At 40.2% G+C, this 20,665-nt stretch overlaps 1 protein-coding gene across 1 annotated transcript in view; it reads right to left on the bottom strand.

Moving 5' to 3' along the window:
- Positions 1 to 20,665, bottom strand: part of SH3BGR (SH3 domain binding glutamate rich protein) — a 55,749-nt gene that overhangs the window by 8,057 nt on the left and 27,027 nt on the right. Inside the window, exons 4-5 of the mRNA XM_077879241.1 lie at positions 9,666 to 9,740; positions 8,890 to 8,982 (exon numbers count right to left, since the gene is read on the bottom strand). Coding sequence (XP_077735367.1) covers positions 8,890 to 8,982; positions 9,666 to 9,740 — 168 coding nt within the window. The remainder of the gene's footprint in view (positions 1 to 8,889; positions 8,983 to 9,665; positions 9,741 to 20,665) is intronic.

Raw genomic sequence — 20,665 nt, 5'->3', positions numbered from 1 at the left:
TCTTTTATCTCTGTGACTCTTGATTCTTTTACATTTAAGTTCTTCTTACTCTACCTTATTCATAGAAGACATTTCTTTTTTCAATCCTTTATCTTATTGAATGCATATGTTTCCTTTACATCCTTAATTTTAATTCCTTTTATAATCCTTTTCTTTCTTTTCAGTGAGTGTTTTCTCTTATGGGCTTAGGAGGATGGCAAAGAGGCAGGCAATGCCCCGAACAGCGAATTGGAGGCTCCTGCTATCTACGTGATCTCTCATCCCCTTCAATCCTGGCCTTCTAAAATGAAAATAGACTCTCAACCTCAACTCTGTCAGACAACTGAAGGCATGCCAGACCAAGGCCTACAGGGTCTCATCCACTGGCCATGGGAGACAGGCTCCAGGAGGCTCTCTATTGCACACCAGTGGATGAGAACCAGTGCTCTAATATAACCTCAAGATGAAGAGGCAGGTTAGAAATTCTTCCCAAATCAGTAATGCTCTCCCTGGATAGGTTCCCACCATGTTATGTTTCCTAATGTCACATATCTTCCAGACACTTAAAGAGGAGCTGCATGTTTAAACTTCATAGTTTCTATGACACACAGCTATAGTGAAACATCTAAAATTGACCTCAGTGTTATATGCTACCTTGACATCTAGTAAAATCTGGAAGGCCAGAAATGGCCTAAACACCGGCCAAAGCTCCCACAGATTAGGATTAGGTCTCCTACCCAAGCAGCCTGCTTAACCGAGTACCCGGGCACAGTGCCTGTCCATCCCCTGGAATTATTCAACAAGCCAATCACATCCTCCATGTGAACCAAGGCACACTTTGCCCTCTTGATACCACAAAGCCTGCCTCCCACACCCCCAACTGTTCACACTGTCCCAAGTGCTCCCCTTGTGTCCCTACACTGTGTTGATGTTCTCATCCCTTGGGCTTGGAGAATATGTAATAAACTGCCATCAATCTCATCTGCCCAGTGTCAGGTTCTGTGTATCAGCCATCCCCATGACCATAGGAACGGAATCCTTCCCTCACCAATAAGTTGAATAGGTGGCAATCAAAACAACACTGCTAAACACCATGCAAGCTGCATTAACTGTACACACTACCCAGGAAGGAGGAGGGGAAGAATGGAAGCATGACCTGGTCCAGCCCAGCCCAACTCTGCAGACAACACCTTCCCATAGGAGGCTCAGGAATGGTCCATGACCACACCCTATTTCTCCATCCACGTCTCTTTGCTACATTTACCTCCAACTTGCTAAAGTTCCCTTCTCAGCAGGCTAAAGGAGGATTTTCTGGGATGCCAGCTACATCAGCTTCTTCATATTATGAAGAACAAAGAGAACATGGCTAAGCTGCAATTCTCTGACCTAAAAGATGTTTTTATTAAGCACCACTGTTAAATATGCTACTGTACCTCTTCTGTCACTGTCTCTCTCGCCTCTTCCTTAGGTCCATAAATAGGAATTGAAGAAAAAATATGAATTCAGGTAAGTTTTAAGTTGAGTCTAAAAATTAAACAAATAGAGGCGCCTGGTTGGCTCAGTCGGTTGAGCATCTGACTCTTTATTTCAGCTTAGATCGTGCTCTCGGGATCATGGGATCCAGCCCTGTGTCAGGCTCTGCACACTCAGTGCAGAGTCTGCTTGAAATTTTCTCTCTCTCCTCTCCCTCAGCCTCCTCATCTCCCCCTGCTCATGCTCTCTCTCTTTCTCTCTCTCTCTCAAATAAATAAATAAATAAAATCGCTTTATTTTTTTTTAATTTTTTATTTATTTATGATAGTCACAGAGAGAGAGAGAGAGGCAGAGACATAGGCAGAGGGAGAAGCAGGCTCCATGCACCAGGAGCCTGATGTGGGATTCGATCCCAGGTCTCCAGGATCGCGCCCTGGGCCAAAGGCAGGCGCCAAACCGCTGTGCCTCCCAGGGATCCCTAAAATCGCTTTAATTAAGTGGAGGGAGCAGTCCCTAAAAATTCCTCATGCCTTACTACTCAGGCAGTGAGCTCACGGAATCTTGCACTTGGGGGAGCTAAAAGCAATCTTGCATTCCCATAACCTCTCACTCAATCCCTCCTTTGGACAGATGAGGACATTGAGGCCACAGAGTTAAGCAATTTGCCAAAGGTCAGAGGACAAGTAAGCAACACAATCAGGACTGACTTTAAGGCTCCTGGCCCCTCATTTAGTGTCCTTCCTACTCTACTGTGATACATCTCAAGATCAATAACAGAAAAGGCAAAATCATGGAAGGCGGTGATAAGGACCCACCACATCCCTCAGTCCAGCCCTGTATCCTTGGCCAGTTCCGGAACCACACTATCAGATTTCTGAGGCTGGCAGGCAAAATACAGAACCTGAAAGGCTGCTCCAGCTGGCCAGGCCGGGTCAGCCCCACAGGTCTGCCTAGTACAGGGAATCTCCAAACTAATCCTTAGCCCTCTTTCAACGCACCAAGTTTTAGTGCTAAAATAATGTCCAAGAAAAGAGAGGTCCATGCTTGTTGGCTTCTCAGCAACGTGTTGAGTGGATGTCCCTAGCACTGCCTAAGTCTTCCCATGCCTTGGCCCTCCCATCCATGACCTCCAGCTTCTCTCACTCAGGGCACGGTGCCCTAGTCTTCCTTATCTCTGACCTGTTCTCCACACAGTGGCCAGGTATCTTGTAATAAAAGACAGCACACCTTACTTTGCTTCCCTCATGTTGAAAAACTTCCATCTTTTCAAGGAACTTCTATCCATTATTCATAGGATGGCCAAAAGGCCATCACAATCAGGCCCCTGCCCACCCCCACCCCCACCCCTGCCATGTCCCTCACCACTCTTTATTTCAGCCATGTGGACCATGTGCCCCTTTCTCACATCGGCCACACTTTCCAGGGCACTGCTTAAAATGACATTTTCTTTTAAAAAAAAATTATTTATTTGAGAGAAAGAGAGAGCCAGAGAGAGTACAAGTGGAGGGAGGAGCAGAGGCAGAAGCAGGCTCTCCACTAGGCAGGAAGCCCAATGTGGGGCTGGATCTAGGACCCTGGAATCATGACCTGAGCCAAAGGCAGATGCTTAACCACCTGAGCCACCTAGGCGTCCCTTAAAATGACACTTTCAAGGAAGACTTTTCTGACTCATAGGCTGAGTTATGGGACCCCCCTTTTTTGTTCCCATGACCATCATTTATCCATCTCACTGACGAGTCTGTGTACTCCTTGGGGCATGACTTGTGTGTTTATTCATTTTTGGATCTCCAGGATCCAGCCACTATCTGGAACCAAGATGTCAGCTCAATAAATGTGCTAAGTGACCAGATAAATGAACGTATACTCTGCCAGTAACTGTTTGGATCTTGAAGAACATTAATTTTCCTCTTACTCACAGGAGATCAAATTAAAATATGTAACAGACAATTATCAGCTACATAGAGTTCCACATTTTTCTAAATTCAGTTATTTGTATGAACTGAATTCAGCTGAAACAAATGCATCAACGAGATAGACACTGTTAAAAATAGGGTTATCCTTAAAGGGAGGCTGGAGGACAGTAGGGGGGCTTACAGGAATAAGCATAAGTCTCAACTTTTACAGCTTAGCCAGCAGCAGTTACCGAGGGACCTAGGACTCCATCAATATCTGAATTGACCTCAATTTCTTAATTAAATGGGGAAAGTAATTGCCCAGAGAATTTATAGAAATACTTCACCACAAAAATAAATCAAATATGGGGGCAGCCAGGGTGGCTCAGCGGTTTAGCGCCGCCTTCAGCCCAGGGCCTGATCCTGGAGACCCGGGATCAAGTCCCACGTCAGGCTCCCTGCATGGAGCCTGCTTCTCCCTCTGCCTGTGTCTCTGCCTCTCTCTCTGTGTCTCTCATAAATAAATAAATAAAATCTTAAAAAAAAAAAAAGAATATCATAAAAAATCAAATATGCTTTGAAGAACCCAGATGTTACGATCACCAGTTCTACTAGAACATAAGCTCTGTGGGAGCAGGGACTTTGTCATTTTCCTTGCTCTGTCCCCAGTACCCAGAATTCTCCCTGGCATATGGCAGCACAATCTGTCAATAAAAGGTTGAATGGATGCATTTATATATGCTACTTCTGCCTCGAATTCCTCATAGGAGGAAGGGGATATATTATGGAAACAGAACTTAAACCTCCATCCTTAGGTCACAGAATTGTAAAATATCAGAATTAGGCAGAACCTTAAAAAGCCATTCATATTCAATGCTTGCACGGACCTTTATGATGAACAAAAAATTATATTGGTAAAAAGTTTTCTGGGTTTTTTTTTAAGAACATTGTGATCACATGGTCGATTGAGCTAAGTTCTTGCAAATCTTAGGACAGGCTATGCACCATTCACTGGACGAAGCTACAACCTAAAATCATTTTACCTTGTTGTTCTTGTAAAGAAAGTTAGTCAGGGGAAGCCCCAAAAGTAGAAAGAAACCTTCACCAGCAACTATTCTTGTTGGGAACTTGGCCAGTGAGGCAGGCCACAGAGGCGGCAAGTGGCCAGGACTATGGACAGGTGTTGGCTGTGGTGAGTGTCAGGCAGTGGCTGATTAGGACAGGTGGCTGGTGTGGAAGGAAGCCAAGAGCCAGCCCAGAGTGACCTGAGGAGGGCAGGTGGCCTCAGAGTGGCTGGAAATGTCAGGGACAAGGGCAGAGTTCTCTCGATCTTCAGGCCTGAGACTTACCAGCTCGAGAACTTAAGCCAACATCCGCCCTTCGAGAAAGCAACTTTCCTCAGGGCAGGTTTTGGAGGAAGCCGAGTGGACTTCGCAAGCCATCATCATGTAGTCAGTCAAGCCAAGGTCTTAAAAGGTTTTGGAGAGGACCACTGAGTTGGCAGGGAACACAGCTTAAAATAATATTACTTCAGTGGGTGCAGCGGGTACAGTCTCCCATAAAGTGCTCATGAGGCCCCCAGTCTGCAGCCCCTTCCCCAGTGTGTGCCCTGAAGCTGGGGTGACCTTCTGCTTCCTTCCTTTCCTCCTCAGGTACCATTTACAAGCCTTGCCTCTCTGCCCTAGCCCCTTGTCCTTTCCAGGCCAGCAGGGAAGGCGACCACAGTCACCCCTCTACTGGGGTCTGGAGCAACAGAGGAGATCTCCTCAGGCATGAATGAACGGTCTTCCCAGTGTTCACTATCCTGCCTCCCAAATGCCCCCAACCTGCCAGCACATGGGTAGTGCACATCCTGGCATCTGGCATTTAAGAGCTGGGATGCTGGGGTTGGTGGTCAGGGGAGGCCGTTTCATTTCAAGAAGTCACGATTTCTGTCTCCACTTCTGATTTTTTTTTTAAATCAAGAGTGCTATTCTTAGATAAATACTCCTCCCCATTAAAATGGCATCAAGTGCGACCTGAGTGAGCACGTGCGACAGTTGGATCAGATGAACGAGCCCACACCTCACTTAGCTGGTTCATCACTTGGTTTATCACGGCCAGCTGCTGGAGGCAGTTGCTACCATGATACACTTGAAAACTGTTCTTAACACACCAATGAATGGTTTTTAAGACACAGATGAAAGGTGTGAAATAATGGTGGACACTGAATCGGGTCTGTAGTCTACTTAACAGAGAGGCACCAGCACCACGTGTCTGGTTTCCACCATGTACCATGGCTCCCTGACATGTCAGCATTGGGTGCAGCCAGGCGAAGGGCACACAGGATTCTGGACAATGTCCCTGTGAGTCTATGATTATTTCAAAATAGAAGGTGAAGATATGTGTGTACTCTTTGTCATACATAGTGTAACAGACTACTAGGATATGAATTACTTTGGGCTCATACCACACAAAATGGGGAAAGGGAGGAGCATTAGTGCCGCTCCCACACTCCAAGAAGACAGCTGCAGATTTATAGTTCTGGGCTCCTAGGAAGAAATGATAGGCCTTGCTTTTTTAAATCCTAGGCTAGCTAGGAGAGGCAGTGAAGCTAGATGGTCCTTAAACAATGGGGCTTGGAGCTTAAGCTTGGAGTTGGGTTGATGGAAGCAGCCAGACTGAAGACAGAGGGGCAGGAGAAGGGACATTGCACCCAAGGGCAGCCACTGTGTTCCATCAGAGACATGTCCACCAACATCCCACCAGGGCAGAGGGCCCTGCCCAGCCGAGGGGCCAGCGCCCAACAGCTACTACAGGCAGCAGGACAGCCAGGTCACAGAGTGACCATCACGAAGAATCGGAGCCCTCTCCTCCGTCCACTGATGGCTCGGGATAACCCAAGTCCCTGGGGAGGGAGTGGGTCTTCAACGCCCCTCACCCTGATGGAAGTTCCCACCAGCATGAGGTGGAGGCGTGAAGTAGATCTCACACTGTTCGAGAAATAAAGGAAGCTGATATTCTTGTCACACATCTTAGGAACCAGATGGAGGCCGACGGGTACTATGTTCCTTCTACCCCCCAGGGAGCAAGCAGAGGGAGCCCTGATCTGTTTGAATAAAATGGGCCAGAAGGAGCAAAAGGTAAGACTCCGTGACATCTCCTCCAGGTGGTTTTCAACAGAGCCAGAGTTTCGTCTAAAAAGCATCAGATTGATCTGAGCTATAACATCTAGAAAAACCTACCAGGATGGGTCGAGTACTTTGGAAATCAAGTTTTAAAGAGGCAAAACACAGCAATCTAATTGACTTTTCTGTTTGCTACAAATAAGCCTTATCTAAGTCTGCGGGCACCGTGGGCCAAAAGGTGTCATGACGAACAGCCTAGGTGGCCTTCCCACCTTAACCTTTAAAAACAAATCCAAAGGGCACCTGGGTGACCCAGTCAGTTAAGCATCCACCTCTTGATTTCAGTTCAGGTCATTATCTCAGGGTCCTGAGATCAAACCCCAAATCTGGCTCCACGCTCAGCAAGGAGTCGGCTCGAGATTCTCTTTTCCTCTGCCCCTCCCTCTGCATGCACATGTGCATGCTCACTCTCTCTTTAAATAGATAGATAATAGATGAATAAATAAATAGGAACAAACCCCAAAACTATTAAAATGTATAAGAGGGAAAAAATGAAAAATGAAAAATAAAATGGATAGGAGGTTCTTCAAGTGCAAAATACAGCCATTCTAAATATCAGATAGTTTTGTCTCCTTTTCAAATTTCAATCCATTACCCTATATATTCAATCCCAAAGGCAATCATATTATGTCATTTGTAATGCCTACTGACAAATCATGGGGTTCTTTTCCTCTATATAACTGGATTAAAGTAGGTCAAAGAGCACGGATCACTTGTCAAATTGGAAAAAGTCAGAATCTATCTTTATGTAGAATATTATTAAAGAGTTGAAAAATGAGTTTGATCATGAATGTGAATAATACATTCATCCAAAATTAAAATGATTTTACTTAGTCACTTCTTCATCACAGCTCAGGTGAAAATAACAAAAATTATTTTTTTTCATTCCTATCAGCATTCACAAAATTATAATTTACTTTGTAAAGTGTTCTCAATAAAAAAAATAATAAATGCTGGTTTTGATGGCTTACCACCTCCCTGAACAATAGCTGAGAAGAGGAAGCAGACCCATCCTTGCTGTAGTTATGAAAATGCTACCTTCCTCTCAGTCCCCAGGAGAAAGGGGTTGGGATGTAATGTTTCTTATCTTTGTCTCTCTGTTTTAAAAGAACCAAACTGGAAAAAAAAAAAAAAAAGAACCAAACTGGATTTCAAAAAGTATAAATTGATAACACTGTAAAACATATAAAAACATGGATTTTTAAATTACGGGGTAATGAAATTGTCACTATATTTAATTTAAAATTTATTATTTCTGAATTTACAGACTGCCATGAAATTCCATCTAAATTCTGGGTCAGGATTAAAGATTTTTGTCTTTCTTCCAAACAAAAGACTTCCAAGAGTCTTAAATTATCAACACTTTGAAACAGCAATCTTTAAATATGAGGAATTTACCGCCCTGGCCCTTCCAAATTTAAATTCCTTAGGATGCAGACAAATTGATGCCCACCCCCACCCCAACACGCCCATAGCATGTTTCCCTAGTACCCTTCCTAACCACATTCCATCTGCTGGGAATGAGAGTCCAACTATCTTAAAAGATGCCTACGTATCTATAAATAGGTAAAAAGAATCATAAATAGGCAAAGATGCAAATCATCATGGTTCAGTAAACAGTCTTTGCTACAACTGACCTAGTGCATTTCTACCACTGGCTCAGCCCGATGCCAGCAACCCCACCCACTCAGCTCCCTGTGCACCAGGGTCTCCCCTTACCTGACTTACTGGTTACATTCTCAGTATTCCTTGACTCAGTGGCCCATCTGATTCCCCATTCTCTCAGCTTGGCCATTCTAGAACTAGAGTCACCCCAGCCCTCCCATACCCCCTGCCCTTTATCCTGTGGCCTCTGAACTAGGACGCTTGTAGAATTAGATCACAGACCTTTGAGCAGCTGATATTCCCATGACTGGATCTGAATTGAGTGTGGGTTTCCCTCCCTGAGGCACCCCCTTCTCTCTCCCCAGCTCCTGTCGGCTTCCCACAAAATGTCCAACCCCTCTAGTTCTGTGTCCCAAGCAGGCAGTGTTCTTGGTGGGTGTTTTGCTGGGAATCCATCAATACTCATAAGGTTCCTTGTTTTATAAAAAACTTGAACCTAACCCTAACAACACAATTACAGATTATTAAAGCCTTGTCTAGTCTGTCCCTCCAGGCCTGGGTTCAGGGTCCTTCCTTGGTTTCCTTTTAGTCCCCTACCTGCCTTGACCACAGTGGTTAACGGTTCCTCCTGCTTCCTTCCTGGATGAACCCTCAGCTCCTGACTTCTGTGCTCTCTTCAGTGTGCCTAGGAAGATTCCTGGCACCTGGGCGGTGCTTCAATGCTTGTTGACCTGAATCCAATGAAAACTATGGTGCAAAATGCAAACACTCACATTCTTCTCTTGAGATTCAGTGAGGTTGCCTGCATCTTCATTGTCCTCTTTCTGTGCCTCATTTTCTCCAGCCTCTTCAGTCTTCTCTGTTCCCTGGTCGTAAAGCAAACCATGGTATCACTAACCTTAGATAAACTTTCAAGGGAAAAGCAAACTACACATGCTATGGTTTTCTTATTTGAATACACATTATACAAACAAAGCAAACATAGACTTCCTATTTATTAGGTCACTTAGCCACTAGAGTATAGAATCACCAATCCCCTATATTGCTCATTGGACCTGCTGTTGTAAGTCAATAGATCTGAGTCATGTGCCTGGTAAAGAAATAAACTCACTAATGAGAAGCTTGTAATTCACCCACTTAAGGCTTATGAAGAAAACTCCAAATGATTTGATATTTAGACAGTGTTTGCTTTCTGTTGCTTAAGTGGAGGCAGGTTTTATCATTTTAGAGAGAAAAAAAGATGATAGGGGATAGATAGTGAATACATACATGGATGGATGATGGATGGATGGAAGGATGGATGATGGATATGATAGATGAATGATAGATAATAAATGGATGAATGATGGATGGAGATGAATGATGATGATTGATGATAGATGATTAGATAGATAGATAGATAGATAGATAGATAGATAGATAGATAGATAGATAGATGATAGATAGATCTTCTATCTATGTAAAGTAGAATGACAGAAATAATGAGAACCAAGCAGACATTCTGAGGAAGCTAGTCTGGGGGAAGATGATTCAAGATATCAACTCTTACCTCTGCGGTGCTCTGTACCTCTCCCACTACATCACCATTGGGAAGGGAAGATGCATCCTCGGATGATTTTGTCACCTGCATCATATAAGTTGAGAACATTAGAGAATTTTCTTGAGGATAATAACTTGCATTTCAACATCTTCTAACCAAGTAATGTTTGTCTTCATCCCTCACTTTATCTTTACAACAATACTATAGCCTGGTAAGTAGGACAATCACTACTACTCACACTTAAGAGATGAGAAAATCAAGGCATAAAGTGTCACATTGCAAATTAGGGGTGGGGCTAGGTCTACACCTCCTACTTTACGCTCTTCGGACTTACCCACAGTTGCCAACCTTCTAAAATATTAAGTTATTTTTCTCATCATAAGAAAAAATTTTGTAACTGTGTGAGGTGATGTTTGCCAACTAAACCTATTGTAATCATTTCACTACAAATACACACACACACACACACACACACATCAGTTCTTTACATTGTACACCTTAAACTAATACAATGTTATATGTAAGTTATATCTCAACAAAATTGGGGGGGAAATCAGTTCTTTTTATTACAAAGGCAGTTAAACCATTGACACACCCTCTAGTACCATGCTCTTATGGTAATCAATATTAAAATTTTGTTATATACCTAAATCTATCCTAATACATCATAGAGGTTTTTTTTGTTTGTTTGTTTGTTTGGTTGGTTGGTTGCTATTTTTGTTTTTGTGTGTGTGTGTGTTTCTTAAAACAGACATGGGAACATGGGGCACATATTGATTTTTTAGCTTGATATATCCTGAACATTTGCCCAGGTTAATTCAAATAGTTGTAGCCTCATTTTTTAAATATCTGCTGAATATTAAATATATAACTTATTCAAATATTTCCCAGCCAATAATTTTCCAGAATTTATATGTTTTTGCATCAATAAACACTATACTAAGCTGAATAAAATGGTGGGGGTTTTATCAGATTTCTTTCCAAAAAAAGAAATTGTAGCAATTAATATTCCACAGTAAATAAATTAACATCCTCTTTTCCTTTATCCTCATGACCAATGATTACTCTTTTTGGTCTCTACCAACACACTGGGGAGAAAATGAAAACAAAATTTTTGTTTTTGTTCCCATTTACATTTTCTTAATTACTAGAAGAGAAATGCATATTTTTCATGAGTTTTAGCCACTTACATTTCCTGTTCTGATACTTGCCTTCATGTTTTGCCCCTTTTTATTTGAGTTGTCTTTTATTATTAATCTTTAGAGGTTCTTTACATAATAGAAATATTAGCTCTTTGTCAAGTTACAACTTTAATTTTTGGTCTATACATTTTTGCAAATTTTGTACTTTTTAGTCTTTTAGCCTTTTATAAAAAGTAAATTTATCTAATTCTTATTCTCTGAATTGCAATGCTGTTATTTTATATTATTTATGAACAACAAGAGCCTTGATCCCTCTAGAATTTAATTTTGCCTATAATGTAAAGTAGGGCTCTGTTTTCATCCAGATAAACACCAAAGCATGTCTGCACTATTTATATAGCATCATATATTTGAATATACAGACATATCTATGAATATATTTATCAGTTTCCATGCCAATATACTGCTTTTATCAGTGTAGCTTTTAACATGAATTTTAATATTCAGAAAGGCAAGTTGCTAAACAGTTTTGTTTTTAATTTTCTTGGCTCCAGTGCCTGGGTGGCTCAGGCAGTCAAGAATCTGCCTTCAGCTCAGGTCATGATCCTAGGGTCCTGGAATCAAGTCCTGTATTGGGCTTCCCACTCAGCACAGAGTCGGCTTGTCTCTCTGTCCCCTGCCGCCGCCCCCACCCCCGCTTGTGCTCTCTCTCTCTCTCACTCTTTCTCTTAAATAAATAAAAAAATAAAATATTTAAAAGTAAATAAGTAGGTAAATAAAAATAAATTTTTCTTGGCTCTTCTCAGATGTTAATTATTCCAATAAATTTTAAGGTCATTTTCCTAGTGTCAAATTTTTTAAAATAAGATTTTGATTAAAATAGCATTAAATAGGGGTGCCTGAGTGGCACAGTCGGTTAAGCTTCCAACTCTTGATTTTGCCTCAGGTCATGATCTCAGGGTTGTGAGATCAAGCCCAGCATGGGACTCCACACTTAGCATGGAGTCTGCCAGAAGATTCTTTCTCCCTCTCCTTCTGCCCCTCCTGCTTGTACTCTTTCTAAAATAAATAAATAAATAAATCTTTAAAAAGATAAAATATCATTAAATATATTTATTAGCTTAGATAATTTTCACTTCTTATTGTTAAGTCATCCTATCCAGACACATTGTAGGTCTTTCTATTACATTTTTATTTGTGGGTGTCTTTCAGAATAAAATTATGTTCTTCATAATACAAAGCTCTATATGGTTGCTGATAAATTTATTCCTAGATATTTTATAGATTTTTATCACCAATGTGAATGAGATTTGATTTTTATATTTTAACTTCCTATCCATTATTGTTGATATAAATAAAAGCTAATTTTTAATGTTTTTCTTTTATCCAGAAACTTAATAAACTCATTAATTCTAATAGATTTTATTGGAGTTTCTTGAGATTTCCAGGTATACAATTACATTATATACAAATAAAGACCATTTTAAAATTTCATATATATTACATATACATGACACATTTTCTTACATGACTATAATAACTACAGCTTCTGAAACAAAGTTTAATAGTAATGACAGACATGCCTCTCTTGCTTCTAATTGTAATAGAAATGATTCAACATGTCAGGATTCACTGTGACACTTACAGCTGCCTTTTGATAATTTGGTTTTTATCATGTTTAATTAATTTATTTCTATTTGTATTTTAATCCATTTTAATTTTAACTAAGAATATCTGAAGAATTTTATGGAATATCTTCTTGGTATTTATGTAAGGAATCATATGGGTTTACTCCATTAATCAGTTCATGTAAGTAATTATGTTAATAGAATAAATTCTGCTTTGTATTATACAGTTTGCTAACATTTTATTTAAACTTTTCCCCTCTATGTTTATAACAGAAATTGATCTCTGTAAACTGAAAATATTCTAAGTAATATATCAACTGGTATCAACTGGTGTATATCAATTTTGTATATAATTTGATTATAATCAAATTACATATATATGTATTCAAATTACTTTTATTTGAATCAAATATATATGTACATATGCCTGTCCATATGCACAAAGACACATTCTCCCTCTTTTGTATTTAATTGATTTGGCCTTTTCTTTTTATTGGTTCATACTGCCTATATTTTATTTTGTTTTCTTGTTATTAATTACTCAAATTGAATATTTATTTTAGGAGCATCTGGATGACTCAGTTGGTCAAGTGTCTGACTCTTGATCTCAGCTCAGGCCTTGATTTCAGGGTTGTGAGTTCAACTCCACATCAGGGGTGGAGCCTACAATCAATCAATCAATCAACAGTTTTACTAAGTTTTTACCTTCCTTTTTTAATTATAAGAATATTTAAAGTTAACAATTTTGCTCTGTATAGAGATCTGACTATATATTGGGGCTTAGGTATGAAATAACCTCTCTTACTATTTGATGATTTGTAATACCAGGGGTTTGTTTTGGTTTTGGTTTTTTTTTTTTTTTTTTTTTTTTTGAGAGTAAAAGAGAGAGTTGGTGGGGAGGGGCAGAGAGAGAGGGAGAGAATCCCAAGCAGGCTCCATGTCCAGCATAGACCCCACACAGGGCTCAATCTCATGACACCAGCTCATGACCTGAGCCAAAATCAAGAGTCAGGTGCTTAACCAACTGAGCCACCCAGATGCCCCTATAATTTCAGTTTTCTCTTCTTTGGATACAGAGTTATTTGAAATGGTATATATTTACTTCTTAAGTTTCTAAGATATTTTTCTTTCATATTATAATTCTGTATTTGGGATATGAATGTAGTCTATAAAATTATCTCCTTTTGAAATTTATGAAGGTTTTCTTTGTGACCAAGTATATGATAGCTGTGGAAATTATTTTAATAAGTACAAGGGAAGAATACATTTTATTAATATCTATCTATATAGTTATTCATGTGTGTAGGCATATGTACATCCTATATATATTAAATTTTCTAATTATTTTTGTGTGTATGCTTAAAGTACTACCTGATAACTACTATGTATCTATTGAAAGAAACATTGTATTTCTCAGTTTTTAATTTATATATTTGACTGTTATGTAGCATGATCCATAATAATTCATGACTACTATATTTTCTTCATAGATTTTTATCATTTTTCACTATATAATACCTTTTTCACCTAGTTAATGTTTTTGGCCTTGAATTCCTCTTTATTTGATATTATTAATGCCACTCCAGCTTTCTTGTTATTTGTATATGCCTGCTGTATACTCATTCCTTTATTTCAATTTTTCTTTAAATGAATGTTTTATTATGCTCTCATAAATAACATGTGGCTCAATCTTTGTTAAAATCCAACTTCACTGTCAACTCTAATTCCATTATAGCCAAGTAATCTCCTTTGGAACCCAACCTTCCAACAGATAATGACTATGAATTCTGAATCTAAAAAAAGAAACAAAGAGGGCCACCTGGCTGGCTGTTGGTAGAGTATGAAATTCTTGATCTAGGGTCATGAGTTTAAGCCTCACATTGGGTATGGAACTTACTTTAAAAAACAAACAAATGAGCAAACAAAAGAAAAGAAAAAATAAGAGAAAAAGTAGCCAAAGTAAGAAGATTCAAGAAGGACCTGACATTTAAAAGATATAAATAATTTGCACATCCATATTCATAGCAGCATTATTCACAGTAGCCAAGAGATAGAAACAATCCAAATGTCCATCAATGAATGAATGAATGAATGAAATGTTATATATACCTACAATGGAATATTATTCAGCCTTAAAAAGAGAAGTTATCCTGTCTCATGCCACAACACAGATGAATCTTGATTGCATTATGCTAAATTAAATAAGTCACTCACAAAAAAAATGTTTGATTCTACTTATATGAGATATCTAAAATAGTAAAATTTATAGAAACAGAAAGTAAAATGTTGGTTACCGGGACTGGGGAGAGGAGAAAATGGGGAGTTGCATGAGTATAGAGTTTTACTTTTGCAGAGTGAAAAATTTCTAGAGATCTTTTACACAGCAATATGAATATACTTAACATCACTGAACTATACACTAAGAAATGGTTAAGATGGTTAAAAAAAAAAAAAGAAAGAAAGATGAGAATGGTACTGAGTGAGTTACTGTTTTCAGGGCTTAAGTCTGAGAATAGGGGGAGATAAAACCACAACAGAAAACTCAGGGGTTTTTGTCTGAAGAATCAGAATACAGAACTAAAGCACAAATAACTCAGCAGAGACTTGGGCTGCTACCAGATACATAGAGTTTGCAGTTTGATTCTCATAAAGTAAGTGTCTACTGAAACAAAAAATAGTCAATATTTTTCAGAGGAATGCAACAAAATATAGTCTGCACAACACAATATTTGCTATATCTGACAACCCAAAATACTTGAGATATAAAGAACAAGAAAATATGACCCACTCTCAAGAGAAAAAAACAATAAATGGAAACAACCTCTGAAAGGACCCAGATGTTAGAATTAACAGAGAAGGATTTCAAAGCAATTATATCCTACCCGTGCTCAAAGAAGTAAAGAAAAATATGCTTGCAATGATGAAACAATGGGAAATTGTTCACCAGCAGAGAAATAAAAACTATAGGGGCACCTGGGTGGCTCAGCGGTTGAGCATCTGCCTTTGGCTCAGGTCCTAATCCCAGGGTCCCTCAGCGGGGAGCCTGCTTCTCCCTCTGCCTGTGTCTCTGCCTCTCTCCCTCTCTCTGTGTCTCTCATGAATACATAAAATCTTTAAAAAAAGAAATAAAAACTGTAAAAATTGAACAAATGGAACATTCCAGAACTGAAAAAAGATAACATCTAAAGTAAAAAAAAAAAAAAAAAAAAAAAAAAAACCTCACTAGACTGGATGCAGAATGCAGAATGAAAATTACAGGGAAAAAATACAAGAACATAAAGAAAGATCAATAGAAATCATCTAGGGGCGCCAGGATGACTCATTTGGTTGAGTGTCTGACGCTTGGTTTCAGCTTAGCTCATGATCTCAGAGTCATGAGATCAAGCCCTGTGTTGGGTTCCATCCTGAGCATGGAGCCTGCTTAAGATGCTCTCTTTCCCTCTCCCTCTGCCCCTCCCTGCTCGCTCTCCCTCTCTCATAAATAAATAAATAAATAAATAAATAAATAAATAAATAAATAAATAAATAAAATCATCTAATTTGAAGATCAGATAGAAACAAGATTTTCTAAAAATGAAAAAAGCATCAGGGAAGTATGAAATAATAACAAAAGTTTTCACATATAGATAATGGGAGTTTCAGAAGGAGAAACAAGAGCAAATGGAGCAGAAATTATATTTGAAAATTAATAGCAAAAATTTTCCTAAATTCGGTAAAAGAGACAATTTTACAGATTACAGAATCTCAGCAAACCACAATAAAGATAAATGCAAAGAAAATTATACTTAAGCACATCATAATCAAATGGCTAAATACCAAAGCAAAAGAGAATGTCTTGAAAGTGGCCAGAGAAAACTGACATTGCATACAGGGAACGAGGATTCCAAAAAATCCTCATGTTTTATCAGAAGTATAGAGACCACAAGACAAAATTTAAAAAGCCACATTTAAAACACTGAAAGAAAAAAATCATCAACTAAGAATTCTATGCTCAATGAAAAAATGAGTGGGAAATATCAGAAAGGGAAACAGAACATGAGAGACTCCTAACTCTGGGAAACGAACTAGGGGTGGGGGAAGGAGAGGTGGGCGGGGGGTGGGGGTGACTGGGTGACGGGCACTGAGGGGGGCACTTGATGGGATGAGCACTGGGTGCTATTCTATATGTTGGCAAATTGAACACCAATAAAAAATAAATTTACAAAAAAAAAAAAAGAAAGAAAACATTCTTCAAGAAGGAAAGCCAAGACCGCTTCAGATAAAAGAACAGTAGGAGAACCTGTTGCCAGCAAACATGTGCTACAGAACAATGCACAAGGCTAAAGTAAGGTCTTTGGGTCAAAGAGCGATGGTGCTAGATGGAAACTTGATGCTTCAGAAAGAATAAAAAGCATTAGAAAAATTTTTAGGGCAGCCCAGGTGGCTCAGCGGTTTAGCGCTGCCTTCAGCCCAGGGCCTGATCCTGGAGACTTGGGATCGAGTCCCACATCGGGCTCCCTGCATGGAGCCTGCTTCTCCCTCTGCTTGTGTCTCTGCCTCTCTCTCTCTCTCTCTCTCTCTCTCTCTGTCTCTCATGAATAAATAAATAAAATCTTTAAAAAAAAAATTTCCAAAAAGAAAAATTTTTAAATGTCTTTGTAAACAGAAAACATTCTTTTTCCTCTTACTTTCTTTAAAACACATAGAATTGTTCAATACAAAAATTATGATGTTATATAGTAGAGTTGATATACACACAAGAGTGATACATATGATAAGACAGCATAAAGGATGGGTCTGGTAAACACAGATATTTGACTGCAATGTTTCCGCATATTATACAGCGTTACAATACTAACCTCTAACTCAGGGCACCAGGCAAGCTCAATCAGTGGAGCATGTGACTCTTGATCTCAGGGTTGTGAATCTGAGCTCCATGTGGCACGTTTAGATTACTTTAAAAAAAATATTCACTATAATGCTAACTCTAAACTGTGAAATACTAAGAACATATATTACAATCACTAGAGCAACCATTATAAAGTAGTTCAAAGAGATATGGCTCAAAATCCAATAGATAAATTGAAAGGAAATCCTAAAATACACTCAACCTAAAAGAAAGCAAAATAGCATGGAACAAAGGAATAAAAGGATGGGGACAAAGAGAAACAAATAATAAAATAATAATAATAAATCTAAACAAAACCAATTCAATGATTACTTAAAAGTTAACAGATTGGACACGTGGGTGACTTAGTGGGTTAAGCATCTGCCTTCGGCTCAGGTCATGATCCCAGAATCCTGGGATCCAATCCCAAACAGGGCTCCCTGCTCAGTGGGGACTCTGCTTCTCCCTCAGCAATCTCCCTCTGCCCCTCCCCCAGCTCATGCTCATGCCCACTCTCACAAAAATAGAATTTTTTTTAAAAGAAGGTAATGGACTAAATGATGCAATTGATCACAGGCACTGTCAGAATGAATGAAAATGCACAAGAGCCAATTCTACGTTGTCTGCAAAGACACACCATAGAAACAAAAGCACAGGTAGGTTGAACATAAACTGACGGTAAAAGATGTATCACGCAAATGGCAAGCAGAAGTCCGGAGTGGGTTTGTTAATATCATGATGAAAAGATAGAAAGACAAAGAGTATTACCAGAGACTAAAACAGTGACACTGATGGGGCGCCTGGGTGGCTCAGCTGGTGAGGTGCCCAACTGTCAATTTCAGCTCAGCTCATGATCTCAGGGTGGTGAGTTCAAGCCCCGTGTCAAGCTCTGTGCTGAGCGTGGAGCCTGCTTGAGATTCTCTCTTGCCCTCTGCCCCACCCCCACCCCCACTCATGCTCTCTCTAAAAAAAAAAAAAAAAAGACATCTGATAAGGATAAAAATGTCAACCATTAGGAAGTCATAACACTCATCAGTACGAACATGCCTAACCATGGAGTTTTAAACTAGACAAAGCGTAGATCGGCAGGATTAGAGGGAGGAGCAGACAATTCACAACTGTAGTTGGAGATCTGAGCACGCCCCCTCTCATCAGCTGTGGAACGACTATGCAAGAATTCAAATTGTCTTTTTTCTTCTGTTTTCCTTCTTTTTTTTGGGGGGGGGGGGGAGATGGCCAAGAACTTCAGCCTTTTTAAATTTAGTAGAACAATTGATGTACTTCAATTCCTTTTGCTGTATTAATCCATTATTCATTATTCATCTGGCTTCTCCCATGTGACTACTCTCCTTCTTTTGCTGGCTCACATCTCTCCATTCTGTCTTCCTCAGCTCTGTCCTCTACCTTGTTCATCTAAATATTCTGAAATGTTTTTTTTATTTCAATTTTATTTGAATTTTTTATTTCAATTTTATTTGTTGTGCTGCTTAGTTTCCTACTCCTAAAACTTTGAACTCTTTATTAATATATCCAATTATATAATACATAGGATCATGAAAATGGCTTACCTGCCTTCCTCCAATTAAAAGGAGACCCTCAGGGCAGCCTGGGTGGCTCAGCGGTTTAGCACGACCTTCAGCCCAGGGCCTGATCCTGGAGACCTGGGATCAAGTCCCACGTGGGGCTCCCTGCACAGAGCCTGCTTCTCCCTCTGCCTGTGTCTCTGCCTCTCTGTCTCCCTCCCTGTGTCTCTCATGAATGAATAAATAAATAAAAGTCTTGAAAAAAATAATAAAAATAAAACGAGACCCTCAGAACACCTGTATTTTCTTTTCTCCATATTCCCCATCCATAATGGATATTCCCTTTCTCACATACTCCCTCCCACAACCCCTGGATTTTTCCAAGATGGTTTAAAATTCTTTTTTTTTTTTTTTAAGTTTGTTTGCTTGTCTATGAGAGAGAGAGGCAGAGGGAGAAGCAGGCTCCCTGAAGGGAGCCTGATTTGGAACTTGATCCCAGGATTCTGGGATCATGACTTGAGCCAAAGGCAGACACTCAACCACTGAACCACCCAGGCACTCCAAGATAGTTTAAAATTCTTGATGTCACTATTATTACAGTGTTTTCCTTCACAGAAGTGGCTCTTGACATTAGCAGCACATTTAATTCATCTGGGAGCTTTCATCATTCATTGAGCTTGGAGGCAGCCCTGGCATCCGATAGCATTAACAGCTCCCCAGGTGCTCCTGCAGTGCAGCCCGGGTTGAGGCTGACTGCCAGGATGTAGCCTTCTCCCAACCCTCTAGGGAGGACCCTCTCCGGGGCCTGCCTGCCTCCCCACCCAGCTCACACCCCTCCCCACCCAGGAACAGGCACTTCTGCTGACCACTGACCACTGAGGGGCTGAGGGCAGGATGCAGGTGGATGGAGGCTTCCACCTTCCAGGCTGCTCCACATCACCTCCCAGCTCCCACCCTGGGCCCTCCTGTGTCTCAAATCCACCTCCTAGGGATAGGGAGAGCCCTGTGAACCACTCCCACCTGGGCAGGGCCTGGCCTTAGTTTCCCCCTTCAAATCAGCCCTTTTGCCTCCCATCTTCCAAGTGTTCTTCCCTAGTTCTTGGTCCTCAGACAGCATCGTTGGGGCTTTCCTGCATGGTCATCAGACAAGGGGTAGTAGCATCTTCAACTGGAAGGTCCTCCCCTGTCTCTTTAACTATTCATTCTCTTCCTTCCATCAGGCCTTTTGATCTTTCTGGAACTCCTGTTATTCATAGATCAGGTCTCCTGTGTCTGAATTCCAAACTCCTGGCTTCCACGCATGGTTTCTACTTCATCACGTTTTATTTCATGTTTGATGTATTTGCCCCTGTTGAGCTCCTGGAAGCAGGATCGGGCCTCAGCTGTGTCCACTGTCTGTTGTCCATGTTGCAGTTTCAAATTAGCAAATCCCAGAACAGGTGCTCGAGCTCCAGACTCAGCCCTCTTACGGCTCCTGTTAAATGTTTTTCCAGGTCTCCTCTGGCTTCATCATTCATGCTCGTTCAGTGGAAGGCACCTGATCCAGCCGCTCGGTTGGTCTTCCTCCCACAGGTTACTGGGAAATGCTGAGCTTACTTAGATATTTTTGCCATTACTCAAAATTGCTTTCAACAGGCACTAACTAATCACACCAGAAAATGAGTATCAAAACTTATCATCATGTATCATTTAGGACCAAAAACTCCATGATGCAGATATATCATCTGTGGATGTGTTCAAAGAGCAAATCCACCTTCCAACAGAGGATGCAGCATGACCACCCCCAGAGGGATGGGAAGCCTCTTTTGAGCAATGTTGGTATTGCTGTTGGGAATCTCAAAACTTCCTG

Source organism: Canis aureus, chromosome 30, assembly GCF_053574225.1.
Source record: "Canis aureus isolate CA01 chromosome 30, VMU_Caureus_v.1.0, whole genome shotgun sequence".
In the NCBI taxonomy this organism is placed as follows: Eukaryota; Metazoa; Chordata; class Mammalia; order Carnivora; family Canidae; genus Canis; species Canis aureus.
This window is presented reverse-complemented; position numbering and strand designations above follow the sequence as displayed.